This window comes from Pseudopodoces humilis, chromosome 6 (genome assembly GCF_049639895.1).
Source record: "Pseudopodoces humilis isolate 2021_Gansu_Grassland_sample_001 chromosome 6, ASM4963989v1, whole genome shotgun sequence".
NCBI lineage: Eukaryota > Metazoa > Chordata > Aves > Passeriformes > Paridae > Pseudopodoces > Pseudopodoces humilis.
The window spans coordinates 16819881-16839946 of NC_142205.1; the positions used below are offsets into that span (position 1 = coordinate 16819881).

General features: G+C 35.3%; 1 protein-coding gene across 8 annotated transcripts in view; it reads right to left on the minus strand.

Moving 5' to 3' along the window:
* KCNIP4 (potassium voltage-gated channel interacting protein 4) overlaps window positions 1–20066 on the minus strand; it is a 386258-nt gene that overhangs the window by 73963 nt on the left and 292229 nt on the right. Inside the window, exon 1 of one of the 8 annotated variants that reach the window (XM_088056853.1) lies at window positions 18187–18298. The exons of the other annotated variants lie outside the window; for them this stretch is intronic. Within the exon in view, the coding sequence (XP_087912979.1) occupies window positions 18187–18298 (112 nt within the window). Of the gene's footprint in view, window positions 1–18186; window positions 18299–20066 lie in introns of those variants that run through there. 8 annotated transcript variants of the gene reach the window in all.

A 20066-nucleotide genomic window follows, 5' to 3' on the forward strand; every position in this document is an offset into this window, starting at 1 on the left:
TCTGCAGGATTTATTTATGTTTTTCAACTCAGAAATAGCAGGGATGGATCTGCAAAGCTTTTTTGTGCCCATGAATCAACAGCAGTATCCATGTATCATGGTAATTGTTGGGAAAGGTTGATTTTATAATGATAACTAATGGGTACACTTAAAGCAACATCAGACCTGGTTTAAATAAAAGGTTTCTTATAATCAATGTGTCTTGCAAACTTCCCTTACTTTTTGTGGCATAATACAGTGACACCACATGATAATCATGAGAAGTCTATGAATTGATTTTCACTCATGTTTAGTCATACCTGTCATCTTCACTACTGATAATTTTCTAGGTAAACCCAAGACAATAACATAAATTAGACTGAATGGCTAATCATGCATTTGACCCTACCAAGAAATAATTTCTCTTATTCCACTCTAGCCTTCAGTTTTTTCTAAGTTTAGGTGAAGTTACTTAACTGATTTTTAAGTGTTCAGACTTTAATGGAAATAATTGTCTTTTAATTTTCACATTCCTATGATCGTTTTCCTGGAGAGAAGAAATGTGCCTAGAACCCTGCAGCATGAAATTCTTTGTAAATGCTATCCTCAGAAATGTAAGGGTCAGGAAGTTTCAAGAGAGGAAGTTTTAAACCCCTAAAAAGGATCTAAGTCACAGCTGAGACATACTATTACCAATACTAGTACCATGGGAAAACCTGTTACCAGTTTTTAGGACAGGAAATGTTACCGTCTCATTTGGCAGTAAAAGTTTGAGCAAAATATTTTTATAACAACTGGTCAGAAAAGCATATGCAATTTCATGTTTGGCTTACTCTAGTCCCAACTGAAAATGTCAGTCTGACATCCAGCCTTTCTCCTTGAACAAGGGTTTTTTAAGTACACAGGAAGAACAACACTGGAAAATTATACAATATATCTCTCTACATCAGTCTCTAACACTTTCTCAATCTTTAACACCAGTCACTGCAGTCATAACAGATTGGTGCAGATCCGACAATTTTGCAAGGCTGGCAGGTAGACATCAATTCAAGTCATGGTTTATTCTTTTCTAGACTGATTCCTGTAACGTGTGGAAATACATTTAGAAATATATAAGGCACCAACTCTTTAGTGCAATCAGGGAACTTGTGAGGATAAAAGATAGAATTTACTGTCTTTGAAAAACTGAATAATGAGGAACATCTACTTGTTTATCAAAAAGGGTCTAAATACAAGGGAATTTTGATGGCTTCACATTCTAAAGCTTGATAAAGCTTCTTTTAGTAAGTTAGGTTGGAACCTTTGGTTACACTCAAATTCCAAAGTTTAGTTGACCCTGAGTGAGGGTAACTGAGTTCTCTCTCAAACAGATGAACTTTCTCTGGCTCACTGACAAATATTACTGATAAAAAAATTCTTTTTTGGAAAAGAACTGAAAGCCTGGGACTCAAAATAACTTCTACCTTGGCAGCTGTAGCTAGAGTATCATCCAGGCCTGAAAAATGCAGACTGCTTCAGGAGAATAGCTCATATCCCTTTTCCTCTCAGCAATTTTGTACAGCTTTTTCAATATTTATCTTTGTCATGGGGTGGCTTTACCTTTAAGGTGGCTTTGAGAGCTGGAGAAGTTGGGGCTGCTGGTGGCTGATGAGAGTTTTTTCTCCTGACCAATTATCAGTCATTTCTAAAATTGACAGCAGTCTTGACCATTAGAAAGTGAATTCAACCTGTGAACACCCCCTTAAGAAGTACAGTCAGAGTTCTCTTGTCCTCTTTTGTTTCCGGCTTTTGAGAAGGTAACGAGGGTCTGTGGTAGCCTCCTCCATTCCCGCCCCCACCCCTCCCTCGGCCGGATAAGGCCGCAGAGGACGAAAGGTGGGGGGGGGGGGGGGCGGAAAAGAAAGCAGAGCTGCTCAGTTTTTGCTGCTGGACTGAAACCTGACACCATGAACTCTTGCAGTTTTTCTAAAGCTTTTAATTCTTTTATTACCTGGATAAAATGTACAGATTACTCCTTTTTCTCAGAAAGACAGAGAACGAGAGAGACAATCAACATGAAGAAGACATCATAAAACTACCAAAAACAGTGAGGAAAAGAGTTAAGTTTAAATGGGAAAGAGAGAATAAGGAGGTGCTTTACAGCTGAAATATCTTTCTGTTAAAGCTATGGAGATGGACAATAGTAGTTTAAAAAGACTCTTTTAATTCATGACAGAGTATTGGGAGGAATAGAGTGTTTAAAGTGTGGACTTTTGAGAAAAAGAGAGAGTAATTGTGATACTGTGAGTTGCTGGAAATGAGTAGAGTGAAGATTTTGAAGCTTTGGGGGGCAAAGAGAAAACTGCTTTCCAGGAAAGCTCACAGAGACAGATGAAGAAGACTTCTGCCTTTGAATAAAATGGCATCCCTAAACTCATGGCCCATACACACCTCAGAGTGATGTGAAATGGGAGGAGTGAACTCTGATGACAGATTTCCGGGCAGCTGGCATTAGAGAAATAGAAAACTATAACAAAAAATAGTTTTCTTGTGAGAAACTCTATAGATTGGCAGAAAGAAACTTCTGTTTCTCTGCAAAGACTGATGAAAAGACTGTTTTTAACCACCAAAGTTCTAAAAGTTTTTTGTCTCTATGTTGTCATGTGTACAAAAAAAATGGTCAAGTAGTGGGAGATAAAAGGGTTTTCTGGAAATTTATTCCGGTGTTCTTATTCTTGTAGTTTGTTAATAAACTTTCTTTATTCCTTTTTAAGTTTTAAGCCTGTTTTGCTCTTGCTCTAATCCATATCTCACAGCAAGAAATAAATAAACTAGAAACTTTAGCTATATCTGTCTAATTACCAGTAAATCCATCAGCATTTAAAAGGAAGTGAGTATTTGTGCCTTGGTCAGCAACTTTTATTATTCATTTTTTAAACAAACAACAAATACAAAATTACCTTACCACAGAAGACTGTGAAGTTGCCTAATGATAAAGTATTGAATAAATGAAAAGCACTACAACTCAATCAACTCATAGATAACCTTGAAAAACACGCTTCTATGTGCTTTCAATGCAGCAGTCATCATTCTGAGATATTAATTTCCTTTGGGCAGTAGATAACAGTCCAAATACTACATAAGGTCTCCAGACCATTCCTCTCCTGGGAATGGAGACATCAGTTCTTTCTTGTGGCAGAGAGGGTCCCCAAACCATTTGACTTTGCTGAGATATTTTTCTCTGCTAGCATGTTATCAAGGAAAGTTTAAAGATTGCAGAACGAGCCTAGAGGCGATTTTACTACAAATGATTTGCCCAGAAATGTAGATTTCTTCACAACTATTAAAACAGTCAGCCACTGTGATGCAGCAGTTTGCCTATGGGATTTCCTTAAACCAAAGATGTGTTTCAATTACCATATATGTGCCAGCAAGCAAACAAAACCAGGAAAAACAAAATGAAAAACATAATCAAAACAAAATGGCAATTAATATTTTGTGTCTCATTTTCATAATGCAATTTTTGTGAATGGATAAATTTGTGCATCATCTGAAAAAGTGACTGAAAGTCCTTTGACATTTGATTTTTTTTCTTCTCCTAGACAAAAAGTTCTATATTATTAATAGGTCTTATTAAACTAACAGTAGCAAGCAGACAATTTCACTCTGCAAAGAACAGAGAGGTAGAAGCTGACCTTTCTACTCTTTGAAAAACAGTAATTTATTCATATTGTCTGAAGATCACTGTTTTGCTGGTAACAATAGGGAGGGCATATCCTAAATTTCTTACGTATTCTAAAATCCTGATAGCTTTAACAATGAAGATTATATTCGATGGTTCCTCATGAAGAAATGGAAATTGGCAGAAAATGCAGGACAAGCCCCGAGTAGCTATACATTATAAATGTATACTGTGAACTGTCACAACTGTGAGTTCTTATTAAAAATAGCTTTCACATGAAACAGGTATTCAGAAAAATAACCAGCATATGGCTCACTGCCTTCATTTGAATGTGACAGGTAAAATGCCTCGGCGTGTATTAACCTAATTTAAAATATTGTTGAAGAAGGAATAATAAGAGGTTTCTTAGCCTGAAGTTCATTTCGATTACACTGAAAATATTATTCATAGTCTCTGCTGCCTGAAATTTGCTTTGCTGATGATGTGTACATAGCACTGAGTGTATTTTAAATACACATGGGGAAAGGGGAGGAAAAGGGTTGTCTGTCTCCAGAGCAACATACCCTGCTAACATCCCAGGCACTGTCACAGCCCCTGCTCACAGGCCAGTGGTCTGGCAGGCTGTTTGTCACACGGAGCCAGTGTTAGAATAAAGGTTAAAGTGAGGTAAGACATAGCTTTAAATGAGGACAGTGCTCCACGTAGATCCAGCCTGTGAACACAGCTATCAGAAGACAAGGCAGCACCACTGCAGTACCCAACTCAGAGAAAACAGGAAGATCTAACCCAATAAATATCGGCAGAAATTGTACCTTTTTAGTTTGCTTTGACAGTTACCATTATTTTTCAATTAATTCCATTAGTTTAGCTGTGGACATGAATAATTAGTCATAGTTTCATTCCTTCCATTTTAATTAGAGTTCCTAGTGGTGTTTCAAGAATTTGTGGACAAATATTGTCTTGGTGGCTAACATTTACAACAAAAATAGATCATTTGTGCTCTAGGAAGGTTTTTGTTATTCATTATTACAATATACAACCGCAAAATAAATCACCATTAAAGAGCTCTGTAGGCAACCTTCAGATCATTTTGACTCAGTTTCATTTTAAATAGATTTTTGAAATATAGTCTTAAACTATGGGACTGTCAGGTGATATTTTTGACATACATTTGACAAACGGTCCTCCATTCCTTCTTTAAGCTTATTACACTTCCAGTGCATTATCACACATTCACAGCTTCATAGTCCAGTACCTTACATATAGTCATAATAATTTTGAAGGAGAATCACTTGAGTTAATCCCTGCCCAGCCTTACTCATGAATCTGTCCCCTTCAGCAAGGACTGTAAATCCCAAAAGTTTGAATTAATTTTTGCTATTTAATTTTTAATGTCCTACTACTTCTAGGAGGGTAAGGGAAAAAAATTGAAACATGTAGCATCAACAAATGGTATTGTGTTCATTGATTGAAATAAAACACTATCTGCTACCATAACATCAAGAAATGCATTTTTAAAAGTTAATTTTAACTTTCACTTTAGTATAACAATTTGGCCTTTAACATTTTGGTTTACGCAGAGGACAAGAAATAAGGTAACACTGAGCTATTCAGAGGTTGCTTCCATCCTCCTCTCACTCCCAACTGACAAACACGGCATTTCTGAGGACTGCAGGATGACAGATGTGGTGATTGAAGTGAAAAAATCTGAGATTTCAATTCTAGTTTAAAATAGCACTTCCAGAGATACTTTCTATCCTGCTGTTGAATGACAAAGAGCTGACTGGTGTCAAACATACAAACTGACAGACACTAAGTGAAATACAGTTATTGAGCATTTAGTGATGGCTGATCTTCCACAAAACAATCATCCAAAAATATGATCACATACCAGCCTTTCTGGGGATGGGGAACTAGGAAGATGTGTATGCAGGAAAATTTGCAATTAAAAAAAAAACATTATCTGCAGACAAAAATAATTTTTAGAAAATCCCATCTATTGCAAGAACACATCATAGTACTACAGAAAGCAAATATGTAGTGTATTTTCCTTCTTCATTACACACAGAGCATGACCACGTTAATTTGTTAAATATATCATGTTACATGATTAATTTCATATACCTAATGGACATTTGCACATTTAATGATATGATAATTCAAGGAAGATTAATGATTTCCCCGAAGCATACCCAGTCTGGAGCCCATTTTAATTATCATGAAACTACCATACACACAAATTACTCAGGTTGCCCTCTGTTGTCATTGTAAAGCAATGTTTTGGAAACAGGATGTTTAGTAATTGGAAAAGATGTGCCAGAGGAAACACACATATATCTGGCAGTATGAAAACCAGAGTGCAATTCAGGATTTACAGAAGGACAGCAAGTTCAGATATCCAACTTCAAACTTCTTCTAGGTCTTAAACACCTCTCTGTGTCTTAACATATGTACTAGCATAGTGTAATTATTTTTTCACCCTCCTAATATAATAAGGCAGACAGAAATGGGTGAAAATTTCAAGAGATGGGCTGTCACATGGCTGCTTTCAGTTAGAATGTGCCCACTATTGAGTTTCTCTGGATCCCAGCTGTAAGAGAACTTGGTACTTTTGTCTGCTTTTAAACCTTCCATGCACTCTTGAAAAGTGCAAACTACCTAGGATGATGAGAGGATAATTTTATATTAAAGGAATACATTTAGGGTAAGAATATAGAAATTTACTCCTTTTTTTTTCTTGAAAGCATTGGGAATGAACAAAACAATTAAAGTGTAAAATATTTATCAAATAGTAAAATGGATATTAAATAAGATAATCAGAAAACATCAATTCAGGTGAAGGCTTACCATATTCTGTCAGTTCATATTCCTATGAACCCCATGAATTCCCAAATTAGTTCTATGAAAAGTTTGTGTTTTCAGATTCTCTACATAAGCATTAAAGAAAAATAAGCAAAACCTCAATTCTAACTTGTCAACTTTCTTCTCCTTTCTCCTTTGCATAATGAGTCAAGAAGACATAGAAAAAAATCCTCTATATAATTTTTCAGGAACTAAAACAGGTTTCATCATAGAAAAATGTTTTGCAAAAAGACCACAACTGAAAAGAAAGCAACAGAAAATATGAATGATATTACTTTTCTTTTAAAATATCCAGCTAGAGATAGCACAAGGTTTCATCAATTTTTACAATTACACTCTCTTAACCAATCTCAAATAAATTGCAAAGCAAGAATTTATGAATTCAATTATCATGGGATTAAAGTAATAAAACTATTATAAAGTTAACTTTTCCTCAGAAATGTACAACTGTGTAGTACCATAGTAAAACAATGTGAATCAGTTGGTGTTAAATAATGCTTCATACTTCCTGCAGGGTAAAACTAGTCTTTATTGAAACATAAATGAGGGATATTGTTCATAAACCAAGACTATAAAAACTGTTTTCTCAGTGTGAAGTAATTTAACGTACTTTCCAGGCAGCTTCCTGGATATCTGAGTCCACTCCACTCCACACCAAACCACATGGTTTAGACATGTCTGGATTCATCTCCATGGAGATTGATCATACAACTTAAAAACCATAAAAAACTTCAAAAGGAAAGGATTTTATGTTAAGGATAAATAGCATGCAAAGAATCACTAGTGCTTAAACTAAATTTTCAAATGAAGGTGTCAAAACTGAGTCACAAAGATCAATTTCTAGGAACTGAATTGATGTGGCTTAATTTGCTGAAAAGTTTCCTCTGAGATCTGACCCTAAACTCATAGATCAAGTCTTCTAAAAAACAGAGCATCTTCATTATTATCTTTATCTTCATAATTATCATTAGTAGTCCTGCATTATCAGGCTTCTTTGTTTGAAACCAGCTGGTTTTCAAGTGTTCACTTATCAGCATAAACTCTCATGCTCAGTCATATTGCTGCACATAAATATTATTTCATTTGCCACATCCCCAACACTCCAGAAGATTGTAGAATCCACTCTGCTCTGCTTTCCATTCACATGGGCATTGCACTGAATCTCCCCTCTCTCCCTGCCATCAGATATCCCAGGTTAGGATGGCATGCAGAGTGCAGAAAGTACGAGCTGCCATAAATATTGACCTGCTGCTACTTGTTCCTTCTCAGCAACAGAGAACTTGAAATGAGATTGCTGCTCCCTGTGTTGCCAGCCTTCTCTCTGGCTGCTTCTGAAGTGGTACAAAGAGAAACACCCCTGAACTGTAAAGCCTTTAGGCAGAAAATCTAATTTTTAAAATAATAACCAAAAGAATTGATGCAACTACTGTCTCTTGTTATACAAATAACACAAAATTGCACCATGTAATAAAATTCATAAGAGCAAGAATTTGCTACTCAGGATTTTACTTAATTATAATACTTCAGATACTCCTATTCAAGCATCCATCTATGAGATACAAGTTTAACCTGGCATGGATAAAAGAGATCTGAATAAAAGCTTTTACTAACATTATTTTCAGCAATTTTGTCTCCATTTGGAAAAAAGCTAGAAGCATAAATTCATGGTAATATATGGATATACAACTGAAGCATCCATTTATTGGTAATACACTGAGGTTCTCTACTTCTATAAAAACAGCCTACACTTTTGTGTTGGTTGCTATATTTGGAATGCTGCTTTGTGCACAGTATTTTGAGAGTAAAGTGATGGGCGTATGTAAATCTCTGTATTTACTACAATTCATTAGACTTCTTCAACTGAGAAAAACAAGTAGAAAAGTTACATTTTTCTAATCTACCCAAGCATCAGGGGCTGAATCCAATCCCAAAATGATTATTCCATGTTAACTGATTTGGCTCCATTTAGTGACTTCAGTAATGAGGACAAAAGACTGCCCAGAGGGAGAAAGAACTGAAGCAATGTCAGGCATATACTTATTACTGAGATATAACAAAAAAATTATTTTCAGTGCATCATTACTGAAATATAACAAGAAAAACACTATATACAACATTAAACTAAGAAAAAAAATCTTTAAGATTATTTATAGTTTATTTTAAAATTTTAAATTAAAATTAATTCTATTTCTTATGTGTGAGAAAATGGAATCCACAGGAAAACACCACACTTTAATAATAAAAAGAATCTTATGCTGAAATTAAAAATATATTTTATTAAAAATTTGTTGTATTAAAAAACTATTCACACAAGTAAAAAACTGAGAAACAAGCCCTGTATTTCAAATATTTCAAACAACCACCTAAGATTTTTTTTTAGTTTTCAGCCTGTGAAATAAGGCAAATTCATTTACCTGCACTTAGTGTAACTTTTCTCTAAAAAATTATTTTTTTCTCTCTCCGATTTTGCTGTATTTCTTCTGTATTTTTCTTTATTTTCTTGGATTTCTCAGTCTCCTTTGGACTGAATTCTTTTGGGATCTTCCCTTGCGGGGAGCTCTGTTTATCTCTGTTCTCTAGGTTTGGAGAAAACTCTCGAGCTCATTAGAATCTTGTTTCTCGTGTTTATTAGAAGGTCATTACAAAACTTGGCAGGTCTCTCTAGGCTGGCTGCACAAGTTTAAATCACTGCAATCTGTACATTTCTTTCTTCTGATGGTACAACAAGGCCTCGTGGTTCACTTTGTGTTTGAAAGGACAAAATGGCTCTGAACAGCACTGTTCTTTTAACTTTATATATTCTTTATATTTATATAAATATATTTATATATATTTATATAAGAATATTTATTTATTCTTACCCAATTAACAATAGACACGTATATTATTTTTTTAATGACCTAATGACCTATTATCTGTATGCTGCACTGTGGTATTTTCTAACCAATCCCTTACTATTACTTAAAAACCTCTAGAAGGAGAACATGAAGAAGAAAGAAGAAGGACAAGAGACAACACCCTAAATCTTCCATCCTGTCTTCTATTTTCTAAACTAACTTTTTCACCCAGTGACTTAAGAAAACTCTCTAAGCTCCACACTCACACTTTTAGCTTTTTCTAACTTTAACAGCTGTTTTCATGTATCACCATGAAAACATGCTCATGAATTTCATGCTATATGAAATTCAGTGTTTTTCTCGATCTTAGAACTGAGTATCAGAAACAAGGGCACACACTCTGTATCCCAGACTCCAACACTTAGTATACCATAAATTTAAATCTAAAATTATTTCTCGTACATACTTTATTGCATATACATATAAATGCATTCTATGAGCTATGTATCTCATAAAGGAGTGTATACTTCTCTCCATATATATACATATGAGTTTAAAGAAATACATTATTCATAATAAAAAAGGAAGAAACAAATTTTTCAATTAAGAATACTACACAGTATGAAGCATTTGTAACTGCAGATAGTGTATAAGAGTACAACATAAGGTACTCAATATGCTACAGTCAAAATCTTACTGTAATATATTCTAAAACTGCTTTTTGTCAGAATATGAGACTATGTGCAGTCTCAACAAGAAAATATATGCTATTCCTAGTGAAAAATAAGAAGTCTTGGATATTGACTAATGCAGACTCCTTTCTATCTAGATTCAGAGTGATTTTTTGGTTTAAAAGTCTCAACAGTTTGAAACTTTTATCACTCACCATGTCCAAGTTTCAAACCTGGCTTTTGACAATGAGATTAAGCAAATTTCTTGATGTCTGTCTCTCAATACTCACCATATGGCCTCCCCACTTTAGCAGTGGATGCCACTTTTTCAACCTACTCATTCTCACAACAACCCATGAGTTAATCAGTATAATTTTCACCATTTTCTAGATTTTCTAAGGTCAAAAAGGAAAGAAATCACAATGAGAGTTCTTGAATGCCAACCCGGCTATCTATCTATTTGTGATTCTTTTAATTATGCAATTGAAGTTACTGACAATAGGGAAATAATGAAGAAACTTATAAACAATTCAAACTACAGAAGAAATACAGGGCGATTGCAGATTAGCCAATAGTAGAAGGATATTAATCACAAGTATTCCTATAAAAAGTAACTAGCAGTAAGTATGTCAGTATAAAGAATACCACTGCTCTACCACTTGTAGAAAGTGATACCTTTCCCCAGGAGTGCTACTTCACATCAAGTGGGATATTCTGTTACTGTCTCAAAGAAAGAAATTCAGATAATTTCTTCCTTAATATAACTTTGCAAGATAAATGTTAACATACAAATTTTGCCTTAGCTCAAATTTCATCATGACATGTAAAACCCAGAACACTGTCTTTTACTGAGAAACAAAGAAATCTAAAGTATTTACAGTACAAGAAGGATACAGACCAAACTGCTAGAACACAGGTTAAATATTATGGCTGCATTTTTTAGATACATCTAGGCTGAAACCGGCCCCTCTGTCACTACGACTGTCTGAAGAATCAGAGCTTAGTAAGGAGATCCCATCAGATCACTCATTAATATAAAATTTGGTTTTGAGCAGGGAATGCTACATTTCCTCTCCTTGCACAGGAGTACATGCTCAAATGTACTATCACTGACAAATGATATATAGAAATCTAATTCTCTGAAACTCACAAGCTGAATTATTTTCCTAACTTTTCTATTTTATTAAAAAAAAAAATAAAAAATCGAGGCCCTCCTAACCTTGCTACTTACTCATTTGGTGGTTGAACACAAAACAAACTAGACTCTTTTTGCCCTTTCTTTTAAACTAGATTTTCTCAAATTTCTCAAATTCCAATCTGCCACTTCAAGCCCAGCAGTTTCAGCTGCAAGGAACAAGCTTCCTTTGGGAGCATCACAAAACAGTCACCAAACTGCTGCACTTCATTTTGGTTTAACTCATTTCAGTCACCAATATCCTTCCTTTTAATTTATGAAAGCTGTGTTTTCTAAAAAAGGATTTGGTTCATATGACATAATTTATTCTTTCTTAAGTGATTAGTGGAAGACTGAAAATGTTCTCAAAATAAGGGTAACATCTATCAGAAATAGACAAGGTCTCTTCATAAATATATACATATATATATGTATTCAAAAACTGGTCAAATGCACATATGGAATCTATCAATCTACTTACAAGCAATTATAAAATAATCAATCAAAATGGTATCCTACCATTTTAACATAAAAATATATATTATTTAGTAGTAGCATAATTTACAGACATTGATCAGTAATGGCTTTTTCTAAGAAGAAACACTAAATTGACCTATCTGTACCTATGTCAGACCTTCCACGCTATAGATGTTTTCTTGAGGTATCTGTCAAAAGTTACCCACTTTTAAAACTTGGTACACAAAGTCTTCATTTTAAATTATTCCTCTTTCTTCATTAAATGGACATACATGCATACACATGTGCAATCAATCTACTGTTGGCCTATATCTAAAAGTTCACTGACTAGGCTTTGGAAGGGCATATTTCATTTCTATAAACAGAATGGTCTCATTTGTGCTTCTTCATACTGCTCTAGTGACATGAAACAGATACACAGACAAGACTGCAAAATGAGCTTTCCGACTGCTTTTTCAGTTTTTCCCCAAGGTAATTCTGTAAGTATTTTTATTATGAGATAAAATGCATGCTAGACAATAAAACTATAGCATAATATCTCTAAATTATGTTATTATTTTTGCATTACATTGAACAGATTCAGATGCTTTGTAAATTTCAATATTTCAAATAGGTCTACACATAATCAGATACATAAATCCCTACAAAATCACTGAGTATATCCCATATCTCATTAATATAAAAGGCAAAATAATTCTGATCAAAAAATGCATGGAACAAATAATTTAAGATTCAAGACACTAAAGGTGACTGCATTATTTATAAAAAGTACATTATTATGATTTTTTTGTTTCATTTAGTCATTCCATCATTGTGTATATTCAATCTTGTTCTACAGAATTTTAGGCAATGATTATCCATGTCTGTAAGTATCTTATTCCAACATCAAGGCCTTCTAGATTCTCAGGATTAAAGTACATTAGAGAATAGGCAATGCTTTTCTCTCCACACCTATTCTCAGCTGACCAAGAAGTGTAGCTATTTTTCAGAAGCAATTTTGTCATATAAAATTTTTGTCATCTTAAAATGAATTATTTTATCCACAGCTACATTTTAAAAGCAGCCTGGATATGGAGCAGTGGTGGAGTGCACAGGGAAAATGCTTAATCAGGGCATTCTGTAGGAAGCTCCTCGTATTCATGCTCTGAGATATGGTGGTTAGATGCAGACTTTGCTGCAGGTATCAAATATACATCACCTGCCTTTATTTTTGGGTGATTTTATTTATATTCTGGGAGAAAATATCTCCTTTCCTTTCAAATCTTGGAATCTTGGCCAGAAATGGCCAAGAGATAGCTGGATAAATAATCTTCTTAAGATCAATACTCAGAATTACAGAAACTTCAAATGATGCTCAAAAGCACCTCTGCTTTTGCAAAGACGAATACAAGGGGAAACTTCTCTACCTGCACACAGCCAATTTAAAATGACAATTACTATGAGTACTTTCTTGAAAAAAAAAGAAATCATCAAGAGTACAAAGCAGACAATCTAATGATTGCAGGGAAGGGTTCTCCCAGAAGAGTGTGGCCAAAAGCAGCCCTACCCAAGTTAGAAGGCAAATATCCTGCATGACCTGAACCTGAGAGGATCTGTGAACTCCCACATGAAGAGATAGGACATATGTTATCCTTACAGAAATATTTGTAAACATCTCAGAAATTTTTTTCACCATTTTTCAAACAGCACCTAGATTTTCAATTCAGACTGATGTGGATCTAAAGTGACCTCTTCCACAGTGACTTAGTTGATCTGGATGTTAAAATTCCCTGAAGAATTGGAAAGCATGGAAAGCAGTTGATGAAAAGATCTTCATAAAACTACAGGCCCTTCCTCAAAACTTTCATGCAAATTGTCCCATTTTATTCCTATTTTGATAAAAGCTTGATTTCTCTCATTTTGACATTAAAGAATGATCCTTGCTGTTCTTTGCTGACCATATTACTTTACACTTTTATGCCATTTTTGTATCATGTCATTAGGTCTAGGCAGACAAACCACTAAACTAAAAGGAAAGCAAAACAAAGTAAAAATTTCACTTTTCATATAATAACATTAAGGTTAATCAAGACATTGTTTTACAAACATAACTATTCTCCCAAGCCTGGAGGAGCCTACTTTTTGAGGATAGGTCAAAAGTAAATAGAACATCAACTTCCCTGAGGATGAGTATTAAAGTGGTTGCAAGTTTCAGTAAGTTTCACAGCCTGTCTTGCATCCAGCATAAGCATACAGAAATATATGATATAAATGAGCATATTGAAATTCACACCTCAGTTTTACATCTATTTGGATCAAGGTTGGATTTAAAGCAGCACTGAATGCAGTTTCACATCTGGTCTTCTAAAGTAACTCTGCGGTGCACTTCATAGATACTTCAATAGACTGACTCTCCTTCAGAGACCTTGAATCCAAAATGTCGGTCAAGGTTTACAAGCAGGGTTGGGTTACTCAGAATAAAGTAGTTCCATTAATTCTGCATTGTTTGGAGAAGAAAGAAGACAAGTAGGAAGTGATCATTTTACTACATGTTAACTGAACATCTTTCTGAGAACAGGTGTTAAAAGCAGCTGCTGACAAAAGCCGAGGGGATATGTACTGCTGCATGGCATATTTTTGCCTGTTTATTGTGGGATTATGCTACATTGCACCCCATTTGGCTGAAGTTATACAGGAGAGGGAGCAGCATAGGAGAGTCAGTTGGAAGCTGGACTTGTAGCACAGCTTTCAGTGGATGGAGGGGACATTCAAATTAGGATCATTCATGTCAGCCACAGGCAGAGAAGGAGAAAACTCCCATGCTTTTTGGAATTATTTTTCTTAGAAAATATGATGCAATAGAGAATTTCTCAGCAGATGTCTTCCCCTGTATCATAAGGGTGAGAGTCATACTACATTTGAGACAATATTTTAAACTTACTGGTTTTGCTGAGCTGTATCTTAAGGGTAAGGGTAACTAACAATGTGTTAACACAGATGGCTGCAGACAGACCCAACATCCTCTCTGTGCTTTTAAGTATCTGAACTAGGAAAGAGGCCACATTTTAGCAGTCTGTGTGACAGAACAGATAAATTCACTAACATGACTTTTGGACTGGAGGTGACTTCTGTCCATCCAGATTAGGTTAGAGAGAAAAAAAAGTTCTTTCTGTACCGGCAGAGAGCAAATATATCCTAAGGCAGAAAACTACCTCTATTAAAAACTACCTTTATTTACCCCCAAACCAATTTCCAATTTGTAACTAAAGCAACAAATTACTTACCTACAAAGTTGAATTTGCAGCCAAATATGTTTATTGATAACTGCAAGTGAACTGGTCTTTTCTTTGCATCACTGTAGGAGAAACTAAGGATCAAATATTCTTACCTACCAATAGTCTATCGAGTTTAAAGTCATCAGACACCAGTGAGTCCTACTAACCAAAAGATATAGAGCTCATAAAACGTTCACATGCCAAACATGACATTTATGTCTGAATAAGCATTTGAAAGATAACAACAAACTCTGGGGACTGTTAGAGATTAGTGTAAGGAATAAGAAAGGAATAAGGGAGTATAAAATAGATTGCAACAATGGCTGATTCTATTCACAAGTAAAAGAAAAACATTTTTGTAGGAGACATTATATTTCAAGATAAAATCAGTGCATGATGTAGGAAAAGGCATAGAGTTTGTCCTTCCAAAGACTGGTTTTTGCAGTTCTCTGATTTTTAAAAAGTTGCTCACATATTTGGATAATCTCTCTGCATACCTACTACTTGACAGCTGTTCTGGACAGAAATGTAAAGTGAATCCTTCATTTTGCCATCTCTCCTCTCCAAGTTTCTGGTGGATGAATTCCCTCTAAGCCTGGCCCTGTTGCTTCACTGCTCTAATCCACTGTTTCAGTTTGATCTCCCTCCTCTCCTCCCCTTCCAGCTTGAGTAACGAAAGAAAAGCTTTGGAGTGAAGCTGCCCAGCAGAAAAAGCTCCAGGCAAGGAAGCTGGAGGGAGGATAATGGTCAGTGTCAAACCACTTTCAAAGTAATGCAGGGAGAGGGAAAGGGGAGTTTCAATCTCTCCTAGTAAAAGTTGTATTGATTCCATTCTGTCCTTTTAACTGGAATAGCTTATTGGCTCCAGTGAAGCCAGCTTTATCTTCATTCTGGTCTGTTTTCTACTTATTGGAAAATGGAGAATGGATGAAGCAGAATAACATTCCCTAGTTTGGGACAGAGGATAAAATCCGGTTTCTTTCTGTCCTGCTAATTGTTGAACACTTTTTTTGTGTATTTTGTGAATTGTTGTAGTAATATAGGTTAGGCTCAATTATGTCAAAGGTCTCTTCCAACCCAGTTAATTCTGTGATTCAGTTTATTCAGTAAAACTAAGCAGATTGACTGGATTCTCCTGTTTTCTCATGGAGATGAGGGTAAGTCAGGCTCTTCTTCACCAGAACTGCATTAAAATCAGTGGAGTTGTAGCAACTTAGCAACTAAGGATTTGTCCTTTGTCTTCTCTGCCCTGTAATAGCAAACATCAGGCATGCTGTCATTTCTTTCAGTGATATTTGCAGTATAAGTCAATGTATCAGGGATGTTAAGACAAGCATTTTAAGGAATCAGAAAGCTTAACTATGGGAACAGATTTGTTTCAGCATATGACCCATGACCAGCCTGCATGTGGTCGATGGGGAGGACTCATTGCTTGTTTTGGTTTCCAGATCAACGCTGGCAGTTTAAATAGGCTCCTCCTTGGATATGAACAGAAAACCTTTCCTTGCATTCTGTAGGTGAATAATCACTAGTTCTGAATACACTATAAAATATTCCTTAACCATTTGGGACAGAATTCTTGTTTTATGTAGTGGTGGTGCCCAAACATGGAAGAGTTGATTAGCACATATCAGCCTCAGGGGACCTGGAAATCCCTCAAGTCACTGGAATTACACCACAATTATCAATAAATCAACAAAGTTTAATCTTTTTACATTTAGGCATTGGTTTATGTTGCTAGGTACTTTTGAGTGAAATTATTATCATGTGAGGAAATGCTGTGATACTAATAGGTACATTAGAACAAAAAGGTATACTTCAATGGATATACCATCTTGAACTCATGATTATTATTAAAATCAGTGTAATTTCTACCAGAGAGGTTTTTTCAAACAGTGATTTAATAGAGCTGAAATCACGTAAACCTTTTCCCACAGCCTTAATGGCAATACCAGTGAGAAATCAGGAAAATTATCAAACTCTACATATGCTAATAAAAAAGCAGTATTGTATTTCAATCTTTTTTCTCTGTTTGTTACCATATGTATATAAAACTGAAGCTAATCTATAACCACAATGATTTTTTTACATGTCACAAATGTTTCACATCCAGAGTATAAAAAATCCAAAGGTAAGCACTGCTATGAGGGGTAAATCATCCATTGTTTAGAACTGAAAAAGTAATTCCATAACCAATACATTATATAGTAACAAAGCAAATATATATTCTCACCACATACAGTTTGAAAGATGATTTATTTCTGAGGTTCAGTAACTATATAAGTGCTACATATTTCAAATTTTATCAGCACTCTGAACAATTTTATGAGGTGATTATGTGAATCTACATCCATCAAAGATCCTATTCTGTGATGAAAAGTTAATGTTTCAGAAAACTAGAGTGCTCCCCTTGGCTGTCTGATTTTGACTGAAGGCAGTTACCCAGCAAAAAGGATTGGTTTGGACTGAGCAAACATAATGACAAAAGCAAGTATTTCTTGAACAAGGGCTTCAGTGACTGAGTAGACATTTTGTGAGAAACTTGAAAAGTTGACAGCAAAAAATCTCTTTAATAACTGTCCTGAAATAGCTCATTTCTATAAAATGTGAATAAACCCTCACTTTGTATAGAAATAAAAGTCAGAATAAATTAATGTGAAGCCCTCTTTGGGAGCAGATGAAATGATATGACCCATATAGTAGACAGCAGACGAGATTTTGAGCAAGCAACAGGAATTTTAAAACATATATTAATGATACATATTTTAAATACACACGTTTAATGTTGGCATCTATGCCTTTTTTTAAAAGATGTAGAGCAGGCTTGATCCTAGAGCTCATCTTGTAATAACAGTGTATTGCATTTATCTAGGAAACAGACTTTTAAAACACAGATACTTATACAGGAGAAAACTCTAATTGCATCATAAATCAGCAGAGCAAAGCCTTTTGTAAACACGATCTGAACCAAAATCTATCAAGTTCAGTAGCACTGAACAGCTTTCAAAGGCAACTGACAGGTGCTATGTTCACTATTTTAGTTTTTTTTAATGAACATCTTCTCACAGTCATAAATTCATTGTAAAATAAAAATCATATGCTAGCATCTACTTCTGTTTTCAATAACAAAACAAAAGCAACAGAAGCAAACCAGGGTTTTTAGTCTGTTACTTTCCTTTTTTTCAATTCACAGCTTTTATAGCTGATGCTCTATTTTAGCAGATCAGACACCAAACCTACAAACAGCACAAACTGTGAGTGACCACTTTACCTTCTGAAAAATCAATCAGTCCCAGCAAATGAAGCAGCTTCAGAGATGCAAATATAATCACAACAATACCCACTGTTTGTAGTCCCTCCGACTCCCACTCGAGAGTCAACATTCTTCCAAAAGGCAAATCATTCCAGTCTTCACACCGGTTTGCAATCAGAGGGAAATGAAAGGATTTTACCAAGAGTTTGCTTTGAAGAAATTTGCGGTGGTGTAAAGCACCACTATACCAAGCAGTGGCACTTCAGCAGCCACTCTAGCTGAGATAAAACACTAGATAAAGCCCCGCATCTCATGCTTCTCTAAGCATTTGATTTCATCAGTAGCCAGTCCTCCCAGAAGGCTGAGGTGGACCACGAACCTCTGGGTATGACATTGTATCCGTGGAGCAGCGTTACTGAGAGCTGCTGGAGGAACATCTGTGTCGGAGCACACTTGGCTGTGTCAGTGCCAAGAGGAAAAGCTCTCTGGAAACTTGCGCTCGGGAGCACGCTGCTATCAGCACTCTGCTCCGGCGCTCCCGGACCCAGACGCTGCAATTCTCCCCAGCTTCACAGCCTTTCCCCAGCTTCCCTTAGCACAATTTTTGCTAAGTTTGAGAAATAACACTTTGCTAACGACAGACGTCTGTTTTCGTGTGCTAAATGCTGCATGTCAGAAAACTACCGCCCTCTGCATTAGAGAGAACAATCATCAGAGAAACGCTGTCCTTTCCTCTTCTTAAGCATCACCAGTGTCTAATTAAATCTTCACTGAAAGTGAGAATAGAAATTAAAGAAATACACATCAGTATGATCAGTGCCTCCAGCTAGCAACACATAATGCTGTCAAGGAGACACACACTTCCCAAACCCCTGATCCATAGCCAGGGAGAATGTATTCTTTATTGATTAAGAAACAAAACAGTCCTTTTTTTGCCTCAGGACATGAACCTAGAAGTGCTGAACCCTAAACTCTGATATTCATTAATGGGTATTAGGCATTTTCCTGGGAAGATCTTTCCCAGACTACACATCAGGGGAAAAAGAATCCCAGCTGATTTATTAGACAGTCTGTATAAAACTAATTGTCCTGTGTTTATTAATGTGATTACCAAGAGGATACCCAGTGTGAAGAATACTCTCTGAATACTATTTATGCAGCACATGCATAACCCATACAAGGTTATGCCTAAAATATTACCCTTGTGCCCATCCTAAAAATTTAAATAAATCATATCCATTGCTATACAAGGCATGACAATAAGTGAATAATAAAGTGAAGCCTAAGAAAAAAATATTTTATTATCTGATTATTTTTATTCATTAAAACATATGCTCCAGCACTAAAAAGAATGACACAAATGATGCCCAGTATCAACTACTCAGGTTGCTAAGCTCTTTAGACTAGAAAAAAATTTTGCTAACTCTCAAGAAGTTCATGTACTTCTACTTTTGTTCAGAAAGTCATTATAATTTTATATTAGCTTAAGAACTTGTAACATTAACAATGTATTGTTTATGGCCTACCATGCAGAGAAAGTAAAGTGTAATCTACAATTTATTATCAGCTTTTTTTGGTTTTCTTTGAAGGCTGTATGCATTGAAGGACAATATAAGCAGAACTTTAGAATCTACATATTTTTATTCAGTCAAAAATGCATGTGTGTACTTCAGTTAATTTTATGTTATATCTAGTCAGTATATAAGCAAGAATATTCTTTGGTTTTACACTTCTGGGTATTTAATACCAGAATGTTGTGAGTTCTGTATTGTTCATATATGCTCTCAATCTGAGTGTCAGTTCACTTTCCCATTAACCTGTAAAGCTAAAACAGCATCTTAAGAGGAAAGCACAGTAAAAATAAATCAAACAAAATACACTATCCCACATTTACACCT